The sequence below is a fragment of the Contarinia nasturtii genome, unplaced genomic scaffold (genome assembly GCF_009176525.2).
Source record: "Contarinia nasturtii isolate CC-2019 unplaced genomic scaffold, AAFC_CNas_1.1 Cnas_scaffold_745, whole genome shotgun sequence".
NCBI lineage: Eukaryota > Metazoa > Arthropoda > Insecta > Diptera > Cecidomyiidae > Contarinia > Contarinia nasturtii.
This window is the reverse complement of record NW_022198093.1, coordinates 2547080-2561128: the sequence shown is the minus strand read 5'-3', so window position 1 is coordinate 2561128 and position 14049 is coordinate 2547080. Positions and strand designations below refer to the sequence as shown.

Here is a 14049-nt window from a genome sequence, read left to right as displayed (position 1 = left end):
AGAAAAAAATTATACGAACTTCGCAATATAAGTCATATGTATTTTAAAATTTTCTCTCAATCATTTAAAAGTTATTTTTAAAATTTCCCTTGCAATATTATCATTACACGTGAATACAGTTTCCGACTTAAAAATATCAGTTTTTAGAAGTGTTTGTTCGAACTCCCGTAAACTACCACCAACTCCGAAATAATGTAGTTTTGCTGAAAGTAAGAAGAAAAATCATTTAGTTTACAAGCATCCTGCAGATTTGAAGCCACTATGGGATATATCCTCTTCGATTAAAATATTTCCCATCAAACTCACCTGCCAAATAACATGCTCCGTCCGGTTTTAGTTTAGTTTTTATGACATTTATCAGTTTTTCATAATTGGCAGCATTGTAAATAGTCTCTGACGTCAAAATGAAATCGAATTTCTTTCCATCTTCTGTGTTCTCCGTATAATTTGACCAGTCACCAGAGTAGAATCTGCATCGTTCTTTGAGCTTCTCTATGGACTTTGTATTCACAAGTACATTCGGTATGGTGATGTGCTCTAGCACCGTTTTATTCTGTGGATAGAGGTGGATTTAACATAGTTTTATTGAGGAAACAAATCTAAGCCAAAAAGAGCAGTAAAATCTTACATAGTCTTGAAAATGAACTGTGGCACCAGCTTGTAATACCAATATTCCAAGAATTCCAGCACCACAACCCAAGTCCAGCACCGTACTATCTTCGAATTGATCAATCAAACACTGTGTTCCATCTGGTCGTGTTAAATAGTCACCTACTGTCTCTGTGCATTCCCATACTTTGGCACCGCCTTTAAATTTCATATTTGAGTTATTGTCTCGAAAACACTATTACCGAGGTAAACCACATTATACCTTCATAGATGCCTGCAATTAAATCAGAATGATTCTGTTCGGCACAGCCTATATCATCGAATTCATTGACCAACTTGCTGATTATATCCTCAATTGGCACATGATAGACATTGTGCTTGGGAAATGTAATGCATTTTAAAGTTCTAACTAAATTCGGTGCAAAATAGTCACATTCGGCTTGCTTTTTTGATGGAAATATTTCATGGCATTCGTCATGTTTGCTTACGGATTTCGGTTCAGCTTTTGTCTCTGTAAAAAGAATGCTATTTCTTAGTGTGGCTTTTTTTTAAATTATAGTTTTCCGGCATTATTCACTGACCTGTCACGTCGTTTTTTGGTTTCTCCTTGTCGTCATTGTCTGTAATAAAATTGAATTTAAACATAATTCCAACCCAAAGACCGCGACAATCAAATCACAATAATATACAGCCGTGTTCACATGTGATTTTTCATATGTGTGCATGACAGATCCACTGAACTGGAATCGAAATGTCAAAATACGTAATTCTCCGTTTGACAGTTCAAGAAAAACCAAAATATAAACATTTGTAACATTTAGCTTTGTTTTTTAATTAATTTTTTTTTTTTGTATTTGATGATAGCAAATTTTTTTGTGGAGAAAAGTAAATTTCTACGAAATTTTTATTGAAATTCAATGGAAAATGCCGTCATTTTGTGCTGTATCGAGTTGTGAGCTGAAATATTCACATTCAGAGAATGTTTCATTCCACAAGTAAACAAATTGTTTTTACACAATATTTGCAAATGATTTTTTTATTGGAATTCTTTGAAATTTTCCAGATATCCACTGAAGAATCCAAAGGTTCTGGCTAAATGGATTCAATTCACAAATCGCGGTTCATCATGGATGCCCTCGCGTTGGAATTCAATTTGCAGTCGTCATTTTCAGAGCTCCTGCTTCAGAGAATATCTATCGCGAAAGTGTTTGAAAAAAGAAGCCATTCCGACAATATTGCCGGAAAAAAGTAACATATCATATGAGACCTATCACATTTCGAGTGATTCGCCAGACGAAACACGAACAGTTCAATCGGAACACGATGAGTACGGAGTGTCAGGCGGGACATTTGATGACAGTAAGGCTGCATCGGATGCCATTGAGTTGTGTCGATTGTGCGGAGACCGTGCCGATAATCTAACTTGTAATCCATTGCGGTCGCTGGAAGATCCATCGATCATTTTGATGTGTCAAAAATGTTTGCCTTCACTAAACACTTATAGCTTTGCAGATCAGTCACGAACGATTTGTACCGATTGTGTGGCTCAATTGAAGCAATGTTCAGAGTTTATCGATAAAGTTCTATCGTACCAAAGGGACTTGAGTGAAAACATTGACAATAACACAGTCGCTGAGAAAAATAGTCGAATCGATGGCAATCGAATAAATAGCGGTATAAAATCATCAACACCAATACTATTTATCAAACAAGAGCCGATCAATGTGAAACAGGAAAATGTCGAAAGTTCAAGTAGACGACCGTACACAGTACAAGTTCCAAATGTTTCACCCACATTGTGTCCAAATCCATTTGCTGAATCGAATAAGATAAAAGGTGTTGTGCAACAGGAGGATATTAGTATGCCGAAATCCGAGTTCAATTCGACATATTGTCAAGAATGTGATCGGATTTTTGTGAATAACCATGAATTTCGGTCGCATGAATGCTTGAGTGTGGACCATAGCACTGATCGTGATCGAGAACAAGGAAATAATTGCGAAATTATGGAAGTAATCACATTGAACAATCCAATCAGTTTTATTGACTTGGCAGAAGATGAAAATGCAACAAACATTGAACTGAGAAAACCAAAGCCGGAAGGAAACTTTGATGATCGAGAACGACTTGAATTTGAGCATGCGTACGCAAAACGAGCCACAAACACATCGTGCAATTTAAAACAAGAAATTATTGACTCATATAATGAGACGTCACAAAATGGATACGATTACAACGACTATGACGAGAATCATGGCGCGTATTTTGAAGCAAATGTGAACATTTTTGAATGCATAAAATGCAATCAATCATTTGTGTCACAGCAATTGCTCGACGAGCACACAGTCAAATTACATCCATTGAAACATAAAATCTGTACGATTTGTAGTGCTGAATTTAAGTCGAGCTATGACTATTTGATTCACAAGAGAAAAGTACACACACGATTCTATCAGTGCAAACAATGCAAACACAAATTTCACACGCAATCGGCGCTACGGTTTCATGAACGACTTTGTACGTGTGAATCGAAAGATTTTTGCTTTTCATGCAGGCATTGTGGCAAGAGCCAATCCAATCTTGCGGTTATGAAGAAACATCTGACCAATTGCACGGGTAAACAATCGGAATTATTGCATGATCAACAGCAGCAGCAACAAGCTAAGAAAGAGCCGTATACGGACCAAAAACATGAGTGCTCTGAACGGGGTTTATCGTGGCAAAAGAGTCTTGTTGTAAGTAGATAGTTTTTGCACCATTGCAGATCAATGTAAATTTGGTTTTTTCTTCTCTTTTAAAATCAGCACAAAGACCCCAGGAATGCCAACGAAACATCTGAAATAGCAGAAAACGCAGATATTCAAACTGATCTGATTGATGTACAACCGATTGTACTCAACATTGGCGGCAGCGATGATTCTGCGCTAAAACAAAGCTTTAAATTCATCATAGATGACAATAAATTTATATTTCTAAATGATACCAAACTAGCACCATCCAATGACAATCAGAAGAGTTCTCTAAATGGCAAATTTGCATGCGATACATGTGGCCTACCGTTTGGGTCATTTATTGAATTGCGACAACATAAAGCGGAGCATGATTCGGAACGCAAATTCAACTGCTCTTTGTGCCCAAAAACATTTAAAGGGATATCGGGTCTAAAGCAACACATTAGCGGATATCACTATAAAATCAAACCATTCTCATGTCCGGTCTGTGGACACGAATATGCTCTAAAGGGTGATATGCAACGATGTCGCCATTCAAGGCTTAAGAATCAAAATTCCTTCAAAATTATACAAAACAGCATTGATTAAATGATTTCATTTCAATAACGGGTACAATTTTTATTGATTTTGCAAATACAAAACAGCATTTGATGGGAACAATTTTTCACTTATTTTTCTCTTTCTTTCATTTTTACAATTAAAATACATCAAGATGCAATAAACAATATAACTAAATTATTTTTGTTTTATACAATTTTTTGTTTGTTTTTTTTTGTTTGTTTTCGACTAGCTTAAAGCATACTACTGTTAAAATCTTACATTTGCTACGATGATGTTTGAATTTAATTTACATATATAATTCAGAAGAATTCTTAAAACGAACGCAAAAAAACGGTTTGCATGGGCAACAAAAAAAATCTCAAAAAAGATTACACTGAGAAACGAAAATCAGATCGACAAACATAAAATATTTCAATATATTCGCAAAAAATTAATCATGAAAATCTTTCTCAAACAATCGAATACTAATTTTGTTGAAAAATGGCGGCACGCTGTTGGAACTGTGTGCGACGTATTACTTTCTCTTCATCGGCACGTTTTCGTTCCTCTTGCTCTTGGCGGATTTCGTCTGCGAATTTATTGGTAAGAAGTTGCTCTTGAATTTTTGCTTCGAAGAAACTTTTGGCGCCAACCACACCCACTTCGTCTACGTCGATTTCGGTTAGACGCGCCAATTCACTCAAACCCGAACCAGAATCCAAGTCACCAGCTTTGGCTTTTCTGTTTGGAATAAAAATTGAACGAAATTATCAGCAATTTTGTGCGAAATGTTTTTTTTTTTTTTTGTTACGGTTACGTCATTAAATTTTATTATTTCCAAGGACAAAATTCAAAAATAAAAAGAGAAATCAAATTTACCTGTAAATCAGCAAGAATTCGCGGAACGAAATCTTTCCATCTTGATCTTCATCGACTTCGGCAATCATTGCTTTCAATCCAAGATGTGTTTGCGGTGCTGACAATTTTTCCATCATCACTTTCAATTCGGCTAAATCCAAGAAACCATCGTTACCAACATCGTATCTAGAATTGAAAAAAAAAAGCAAAATTCCGTCACGTAAGCTGTCACCGCAAATAAACAATAAAATCGAGTAAACAAACAGAGAGTGACAAAAATGTTCAATTCAACGTAGAGAATCGTTGTCATTCTTCTGAATAACAATGTATGCGGTTTTATCGTATATCTTTTATAATACAACATTTTTACTCATATTAACACAATGGAAAAATATTGTTAGTTTTGCATAGAAGTTTGAGTTTGTTTTTGGATTTATCAAAAATTGATTTTATTGATGCGAAAACAAAGAATTTTATGAATTTTGAGGTTTGACGCTGTTGATTTAATATGAAAATGCTTTTTTTTAAGTCTACATACTGTCATTAAATAGTTTGTGGCATGGTAGTAAAATGTGTTTTTATGGTGTTCACAACTTTATTAGATCGATGCAATCGACAGGAAATGAAAATGGCAATGACATTTCTGGAGCCCAGATGTCTGATTTTAGTCGCCGCCAATACTATGTACACTTTCAGAGGTCGAAATGAAATTTATGCCAAACTACACCGTTTAATGTAAAACGCTCGTTTTTTTTTTCATTTGACAAATTCCCTACGGACTCGTTAATTTATTTGATGGTCAGTCGTTCATTGCTCCGATTCGCTGATATATATTGCAAGCATTGGACAAATAATGTAGAATTGTTGTATATCCGTATGCAATAATGTGAATAGGGAGATTTAAATAAAAGGGTAATCGCCTTAAAATTCAACTTGTTCCAATGCAAATGTACCTTCTGTGTACGGCATTTTTTTGTAATGGCACCATTGGTACTGCATATCAGTGACCGTTGGAATATATCGCATTGTAAAGTTCAATTGCGTTAAAAATAAACAACACCATATACTGCGTACTGCGTATGTGTGTAGTATGTAAAGGGTCCTTTCGTGACTATATAAGATAATGAAAGTGCGTTCACATCTGAAACACACCACATTATAACTCATCGCGTCACTCGGTCTGCCAATTTCCAAAATTAATAAAAACCCAAGCTGTAATGAAAAACAAGAGAGCTGGCCACAGTGTACATTATGAGTTTCCTGTTTTTATTCGAAATGATTGGAGCGGGTTGATTGAGTCAATTTGATTCAAAATCGACAAAAATGCGAAATAATATGCGTATATGATTCATTCGGTCGTTTTTTTTGTATAGTGTTTTTATTAATGTTGATTAGCAACTCCAATCTGTTGTGAGCATTCAATCGGGTATATTCATACTGTTAACTGGTTTTGACAATGCTACAGTTCACTTAACTGATGACTCAAACTTCATTCAAAGTCCATTGATAAACTTAAGATTTTAAACAAATGCTCGGAAACAATATTATTATGACTGTTTTAAAATCGCCATAAATGGCCAGAGAATAGATAGTTTACTCAGAATGTGTGCTCATTCAGAGAAACTATATTTAGTTCAGCAAATCTGAAATCAAATGTGAATTGCAGCGCACGCAATTTCAGCACTCACAATTATGAGTAATTTCTGCATGGTTAAACAAACGATAGTCTTCGTATGAAATCACATGAAAGTGTTTCTCATTTGATGTTCACTATAAAGAAGGAGAAATATGAACCGTTTTTTTTTCTTCAATTTGAGTAGAAATAAATCTGTCACTGTTACAAAGTTGCTTCGTTTGTGTTTTTTTTTTCATATCAACACACGCGCTTGACAAAGTGACGGGAACATAATCTGGCGCATTGAAATCGAGAGCAAACCATACCACAATTACAATGATTGATTGTCGCTTCTGAATTACGGTTTTTACATAACACTTATCTACGCATAATCAGCCAACAGTAACAATTTGTAATAAGTCAAAGTATTATTTTTTTGTGTTTGTAAATGAAAGTATTGACGTTAATGAGACCATATCAAAAGTAACAGATATCAAATGACAGTATATCAACAAAAGTGTGAATTAGTAAATGTTTGCCGTTTTAAACGCGATCAGTTACGATGAATATCTATTTAAATCGATTTTTTTTTGTTTGTTCGCAACAAAATCATTTTCTTATCATCGTCAGTTCATGGGACTATTGAATTTTACATTCGAAAACTTTGCTTTTATCAGTTGAATCATACAGAATCACTTTCGCTAAGTAAACACATCTAAAATATGTGTCACACAGTAAGAGGATCCATAAAGAAAAAGTTCAAATTTCACGGAACCGCAATAATGGATTCACTTTCATTCAAGATTTATTTAAAGCTGATGCATAAAAACGCGAATCAATTAACTGCCACAGCAATAAACCATGTCATTTATTATTTTCTAAATGAATTTTGATCGTTTGATGTGTCACACATCAAACATAATTTGATGAAACGATAAAACGATTAATGCATCGAAGAAAAAGAGTTCGTTTTTAATCGCTGTTTTTACGCCGCAATCGTTTGAATGGAATTAGACGTGTAGTGCAATTGCCGTGATTTATGTTTTAAAAGTCTATTTTCGTATGATATTTACACAATATTTACATTTAACGAGGATGTGGCACGTATACGGATACATGTTGGGTAAACAAATCAATGTCCAAAATAAAACCCACACAAAGATCACAAACGTATGTGCCGTGTGCAAGTGAAAAAATAGACGCGATTCACTCTCCGAGTTGATCAAGTGAATTTGTTTCTTCTTGGTTTTGTTGTTGTTGTACAGAGTTCAATGATCATGCCGGTTTTTTCCTATTTCGAACCAAAATTATAGTATGATTGTAAAAGATCCGAATATAGTGATGGAATTTTTTTTTTGCTTTCATTCGAACATATGCAGCAAAACAATTTCTCAATTGCCAATGTATCAAAAAAGGAAGAACGTCTTTATGAAAATAGAAATTTATCGCAATTGAAAATTGCCAATACAAATGGAAAAGAAAATAATGTTCAAGTTCCTGATTTATCATAGTTTAGATAACTTTTATCCGTAAATAGAAACATACGGTTCGAGCAGTTGTTTATTTTTATGAAATAATCGCAAACTGTTCGGGTTCTAAGATAAAATATTGAATTGAAGTCATGAGACGTCGAGTGATATTTTTCAAACATATTTTTGCTGTGTTTGGTGCATACGTGCACTTCAACAAAGAAAAAAAGGCAAAAAACGGCAAAAAAATACTTAGTAAACAAGCAGTCATTTCAATTAACTCGAAATTAGTTCAAAAGGAAATCCAATTTGAATAACGTGAAACATTTCGTTTCCACTTGTGAAAATCTTGATCTTGTTTGGTGCATTTCTTCGTTGAAAATGTGATAAATATTTGCGTTGTTTCGTTTTTGCTTGGGAAACGGTTTGAATTAATTGTGATTCGGAAGTAAGGTGTTGCATGTGGAATGCTGCAAAAATTTCATGTGATACATTCACCCATTTTAACTCTCTTTCTCTGTGTCGATGGCATTGTGTTCGTGGAGTATGTGTACGTGTTATTTTTTTTTATTCACCGTTGGTCTGTCTGTGTGTCAGATGAAATTTACCCATAAATACATATGTGAAAGTGAAACAATTGAGCGCCTGGTGTCTCTTGCGCGTCTTTTTCATTCAACGCGATCGCTTTTTGTTTCTCGAAAAATATTTATTTCAGCGTTCATTTGTTGTCCACATTTACGGCGTCACTTTGCGTCAAATGAAGATGAATACAATGCAATCAACGTGAAAGAATGTTCAATTGCAATCGCTTACTTTTATGCATGCATTTAAAATGTGTTATTGTTTTGAATGTATATTTAGCAAGCAATTAAACGAGCAATTGTTGCTAATAAATTACGCTTTTATTTCTACGAACTCAACATTAAACCAAATCAATGATTCATTTTCCAATCTTTTTCTCTCTCTTCTAGCTCCATTTTATTTCTATATCGACGATGATAATGTAAATAAGCGTGTTAACTGGGGCTGAAAATCAGGTGAAAGAAAAAACTGCCAACAAATTTCATATCTTTTTTAAATACTATTTATAAAAATGCCCATTTACGTTGAATGAGAGCACGATTCAATCAATAATACACAGAGTTTTCTGGATTGGACGACGTTGAAACTATTTCGAGAATTATCGGAATCTATGGTTCAACAGGTGCAGGTTAATTAATAACATGCGAATAACTTCTGTTAAATTGACATATATACGGAGTTACTTCGGTGTCTTGGTGTGTACGACCACTCGATTTCAATATTCTATTATATTTTGTATTTGAAACTTGAATGAAAGCATGTTTTAAGTGTCCATAAAGCATCAGCAAATGAAAATATGTCTTTTTTTTTAACTACGAATACGTTAATAGCTTTACAATTTGCGTCGCTTACAAATTACCATTATGGAATATCCCTCTCGATTTTGTGTTTATAGCCCATACGTTACTTTATTACAAAACACGTTCATTTGATAAGAGTTTCTTTTTCTATAGAAAACCATTCGTTTGTGCAGAGACTTAGTAAACATATTCGATACGCTTTATTGGATAAAGTATGGTGTAAATCAGATATGCGACACACACACACACACACAAGGGCACATTGTTTTTTTTATTGTTTATTTCAGGTTTTCACCAAGTACGAACGCTTCTGACGAATATATCGAGCATGCATTGATGATTAAGTGCAAAGTGAGTCATTGTTAAAACAATTAGAATTCATCATTCGTTCAAGGAATTCACGATAAGAAATTGGAGATTTTAAATAGCATTGCGTCTTTTGAGCAATAAAACCATAAAACATGTGTTAGCAACTTGTAATGCATGTTATAGCTGACAACTTTAGCTTCAAAAAATTGTATCAAATAAATATCGTTGCGGTTGCAACATCGAATCGCCACAGACTCTTTGTAAACATAGAATTTTTTTTTCGGTCGGAAAGTTAGAAGGGAAGCCAGTGTCTAAGTTGACGATATTTGTTTGCATGTGAAAAGAGACATGCAAACAGCAACTGTGAATAGCACAAAGAAACCGACGACAAACAGAGCAAACGATTTCTTTGAAAGAAATTTAACTTAATTGTTTACATGCGCTTTGTTTGATAACAATTGCCATTCTCTCTGTGTCTGTGGCTATATATGTGCTGGCTTCTCACAATTATTCGTTGGCGATTACGATTATGATTATTTTCTCGCTTTTTTCTTGCATAGATTCTATACTATAGAATATATTATTCAGAGAGCTCACTGTGAAGCCACTTTGGTGTTCTCGCTGTTTTAAGATTCTTGACCCCTATACACACATCTGAGTCACATAGAGATGCACTCATTGCAATGAAGTGTGTTTGTTTTTAACTCTCAATGCTGTCGACTACTTTACATCTGGGTGATATAGATTAATCTGTTAAGAGGAAACAAAATGCGGGACTTTTCACACAAATCTCCACATCCACGTCATATTGTTCATCGGACCGATATTTGTATACTGATTATTTTTTTTTAAATTCTGTGCGCAAAGACAAAAAAATATTTCAAGAGGCCCGCGTTTCGACTCTTTTTCCGAGCCGGAATTTGTGTGTGAAAGAGAATATCGGCCTCACACAGCGATGTGTGATATTTTTATGTGAAAACCGCAGTGGTGAGCGCATGAGATAAACAATGCGATGAAAAATCAACGATATATTTGTTCTAAATTTCCGCTATGCTCATGCCCAAATCCTGTACTACAGCATAAGAGGTTTTCACCTCCTATTGCATAGAGAATGAGCGTACACAGAATAAATAATGAAGTCAAAGAAAAAAATCAATACGACAACGCAGTGTTGTTGGCTTTAACGCCACTTCATGTCTATACAAATTGAACGTAATCTTGTGCACGTGCTCGGAACTATTACATTGAGTTACATCCCATTCTTATTTGTTATCTCGTTATACCGAACGGATTATTCCATATGAAACACCTCGGATTTAGCGCCGTCTATATAGAATTAGCTGTTTCATTCATACGTGTCTGTTAACAATGATAAGCGCATGAATCGGTGTTCTTATCGATACAATTACCTACATGTTCACCGATTTACGCTCGTTAATTTACAATTATTATTTCAAACCATTCGACCCATTTAAATAGGCATTTTATATTTCATTTTTTTTGTTCAGTGTGGCATTCTTTGAAAAAGAGGTAATGCAAAATCAATATAACTCTGACCAAATGGATCAGACATGCATGTGTGCAGTGAGCATGAAAACCAACGGTCAAATTCCGAAAACATGTGTGTGTCTGTGGTTCATTCGTTGCAGTGAAGTTATGCAACATTTGGTTTTCATCGAAAGGCGTTGTGCCGAAAGCACATTTTTTTAAAAAACAAGTAAATTGTACATGCGGAAAATGAATGGTAACAGCTGTGGAAAATATGTAATTTTCTTGAATACACTTGCTTTATTGCCCCGTTTCTTGAACCACAGTTTTTTTTACTTTCTGCCTGTGCATTGGCAAGAATAACCGAACTGTTTATTCGCTAACGATTTATGCAAAATGCGACATGCAATCGATGAAAGTGAAAATCGTACAGTTTTAACCGATGTATTTGTTTTTTCACTTTTCAAATATTCGCTGCTCTTTTTTCGAACCGAAATTTTCGATGGTATTCAGAACATGTTGAATTGGTTCAGAATAAAATTTAATTCGCTGAACGAATGCGACATAAAAAACCCATGACGAGAAATATTTAAAATGTTCGGTCACTCAATGAATTCATACGCTGTGGTATGCATGTTTGCTTTTAAAAACATAATATAAACAAAAACGGTAGCGTACACAAAAGAAAATAAGCCAGCAAAAATCAATGAGATGGGAACAAAATGTGGCCTAATTTTCATTTCGGATTTTGCTATGTTCATCAATTATTAATCGTATCTCGGCCCCTATCCGTATCACAATATTTCGCTTGTTGTGTTTTTTATTCAGCACATTTTGTATATATTGTATCACAGTGCTAACGGTATTCACGTGACAAAGACGATGATGGAATTTGTTATCGCTCACTGGTTATAATGAGAAATATCACATTTTGAATGGTTTTGCTCTTTTTTATTTGGAGTGAATATAAAGAACTATAAAAATTTTGATGATTTGTTTTTTCAGTTTTCATAGAGTGAATGAATGTTATGTAAGTGACTGTAGTCATATGGAGAATATCGTTCGTAATTATTGAAAGAAACATTGAGCTAAACTTGAGCTAATATCATGACTTGAGCCATTATATGATGATAGACAATTGACGTCATTGAACCCATACAATTCAAGCAGCCATTCAATTGGGGAAAATTTCTAACAACCGCATAAGAATAGTAGTTGCCACGATGATTAATTTAATTGTTGACTAAAGTAATTTCCAATATGAATGACGCATCGCACTGATTTTATTTATAGTTATTAAAATGATAAAAGAATAAAATCTTATTTTCTCCATTTTGCCCCGTTCTATGCTTGAATATAGTACAATGTTAAACAGCGAAGTCAAAATTTATTCAAAAATAATTGAATTTGCATGAAAATTAGCATAGAGTTAAAATCACAACCGATGGTTACGTGAAAACATTTTTGTTTCCAGTGTGGAGATATTCGAAAATATTCTAATCGTTCAACACGTAGAAGGTCAAGGTTCAAGGATAGAAATATAGCGCATACGCATAATCATCGTGTCTTGACAGTGTAGAATCTTGAATCAAGGAGAGAGCAAAGAAGTTCGCGAGAAGAGAGTGAGAATAAACTGATGAAAATAAACACGAAAGCACATTGTAAGGGAAAAAAAATCGATAAATGCGTATCGAATCGCTGTACAGAATGATGTGAAACATTCTTATGCACCAAACATGTATGAACTGTTATTGCGTTCTCTCAACTTGGGTTTGATGTTGATAAACATCTTTTGCATTTATTTCTTAATTTGCTGTGTCGGACCGTCGTCTTGAATTTTGCCTCACCGTGAACGGATGTGTGCAGAGTGCAGACACGACAAACAGATAAATATATGTTTGTATGCACTTCCAAGACAAATTATGGTAAGATAACGTGATGCGACAACAATCGAGAGCGCTACTGCTGCTGCTGCTGCAAGGTACTGCAAGGTAGAAAACGACATCATCACATTTGGTGGGCAAATTTTCTATTTTTTTGTGCACACTAATAAACAAGTGAAATAGAATACACACAAAAATAATGCTGATTCTTGAATTGCTCAATTCCCTATGCTGATTTCTATTCGATTTCGCAGAAAATATTTGAATTGCAAATCAAACGATAATGATTTTTGATCGATGAAATGATTGATAAAAAAAAGCAAAAACTTACTTATTGAATGTGAGTTGATAATCTTTGATCTCTTTGCGCGAGAATTCATGGAATTCAGTGTAAATATTGCCCGGACGAAATGTTTGCTTAACTGTTTCACCATTTTCCAGTGCATCGTTGATTTGTTGACGTCGATTTAAAATCGAAGTCAATTCCGAATCGGCCGACATCTTTTTGCTGTTGCTTTTTCTCTTGACTTTTTCTTTCTTCGATTAAATAATTGCACGTGAATTACGGCCACGAAAATTTATGCGATACTCAATCGTTAAACTGTGTTTTTTTTTCTCTTTAAAAAGTGAAATGCAATGTTCGCATCAACAGCATGCACGAAATATGTTTATGATAAAAATAAATTGAGCGGCTATTATTTGAGCTGCTATTGATTTCGATGTGATGTTGTTACTTTTTTTCTTCTTCGGTGTTGTGCGCACAATTTCGCTTTTAAACTTATAAATCCGTTGCCAGTTTGAAACAATGAAAACAGAACTATACACTTCAACGTTTGAACGATAACTGCAACAACCTCAGCACCACACATGCGATACATCCAATCGGTTCATTTCGCCACTTTTCTCCTATCGTTTTACTTTCGACTGTCATACACACAGCCACATATAGATAACACTGTAATGCGCTTAACGTATATAAGAGGGGAGATGGCATGGAGAACTCTCTGTTTATCCAATGAACATTCATATTTGGAATACTTAAGACAAACGGAGAAATTCTGTACTTAACAGATATTATTGACACTTGTATTTGAATTCAAATTTTTATGTTTTCGAGCTGCTCATTTTATAGCTGTAATTGGAAGATCGAACATAATAGCGAGC

At 34.5% G+C, this 14049-nt stretch overlaps 3 protein-coding genes across 3 annotated transcripts; 1 reads left to right on the top strand and 2 right to left on the bottom strand.

Moving 5' to 3' along the window:
- Positions 1 to 19: 19 nt before the first annotated feature.
- LOC116341689 (histidine protein methyltransferase 1 homolog) lies at positions 20 to 1328 on the bottom strand. Its single transcript, XM_031768907.1, has 5 exons — positions 1191 to 1328; positions 872 to 1120; positions 629 to 807; positions 307 to 553; positions 20 to 203 (listed from the first exon to the last, which is right to left on the bottom strand). Exons 1-5 carry the CDS (start codon positions 1252 to 1254, stop codon positions 61 to 63), a joined length of 882 nt encoding a protein of 293 aa, XP_031624767.1. The 5' UTR covers positions 1255 to 1328; the 3' UTR covers positions 20 to 60.
- Positions 1329 to 1476: 148 nt separating this feature from the next.
- On the top strand, positions 1477 to 4015 carry LOC116341612 (zinc finger protein 236). Its single transcript, XM_031768783.1, has 3 exons — positions 1477 to 1604; positions 1673 to 3344; positions 3414 to 4015. Exons 1-3 carry the CDS (start codon positions 1534 to 1536, stop codon positions 3927 to 3929), a joined length of 2259 nt encoding a protein of 752 aa, XP_031624643.1. The 5' UTR covers positions 1477 to 1533; the 3' UTR covers positions 3930 to 4015.
- LOC116341614 (EF-hand domain-containing protein D2 homolog) lies at positions 3926 to 13736 on the bottom strand. The gene is made up of 3 exons (XM_031768785.1): positions 13217 to 13736; positions 4761 to 4925; positions 3926 to 4622 (listed from the first exon to the last, which is right to left on the bottom strand). The coding sequence occupies exons 1-3, from the start codon at positions 13384 to 13386 to the stop codon at positions 4367 to 4369; spliced, it is 591 nt and encodes a 196-aa protein (XP_031624645.1). The 5' UTR covers positions 13387 to 13736; the 3' UTR covers positions 3926 to 4366.
- Between the last annotated feature and the right edge of the window lie 313 nt (positions 13737 to 14049).

What these genes read in the sequence shown, in the direction of transcription:
- LOC116341689 (XM_031768907.1), bottom strand. Translation starts at nt 1,254, where the DNA reads ATGTTTAAATTCAATTTTATTACAGACAATGACGACAAGGAGAAACCA. An exon ending in ACCAAAAAACGACGTGACAG is followed by an intron (nt 1,121 to 1,190) that starts GTCAGTGAATAA and finishes TTCTTTTTACAG; the next exon opens with AGACAAAAGCTGAACCGAAA. An exon ending in CGGAGCATGTTATTTGGCAG is followed by an intron (nt 204 to 306) that starts GTGAGTTTGATG and finishes TCTTACTTTCAG; the next exon opens with CAAAACTACATTATTTCGGA.
- LOC116341612 (XM_031768783.1), top strand. Translation starts at nt 1,534, where the DNA reads ATGCCGTCATTTTGTGCTGTATCGAGTTGTGAGCTGAAATATTCACAT. An exon ending in GAGAATGTTTCATTCCACAA is followed by an intron (nt 1,605 to 1,672) that starts GTAAACAAATTG and finishes GAAATTTTCCAG; the next exon opens with ATATCCACTGAAGAATCCAA. An exon ending in CGTGGCAAAAGAGTCTTGTT is followed by an intron (nt 3,345 to 3,413) that starts GTAAGTAGATAG and finishes TTTTAAAATCAG; the next exon opens with CACAAAGACCCCAGGAATGC.
- LOC116341614 (XM_031768785.1), bottom strand. Translation starts at nt 13,386, where the DNA reads ATGTCGGCCGATTCGGAATTGACTTCGATTTTAAATCGACGTCAACAA. An exon ending in TATCAACTCACATTCAATAA is followed by an intron (nt 4,926 to 13,216) that starts GTAAGTTTTTGC and finishes TTTCAATTCTAG; the next exon opens with ATACGATGTTGGTAACGATG. An exon ending in GAATTCTTGCTGATTTACAG is followed by an intron (nt 4,623 to 4,760) that starts GTAAATTTGATT and finishes TATTCCAAACAG; the next exon opens with AAAAGCCAAAGCTGGTGACT.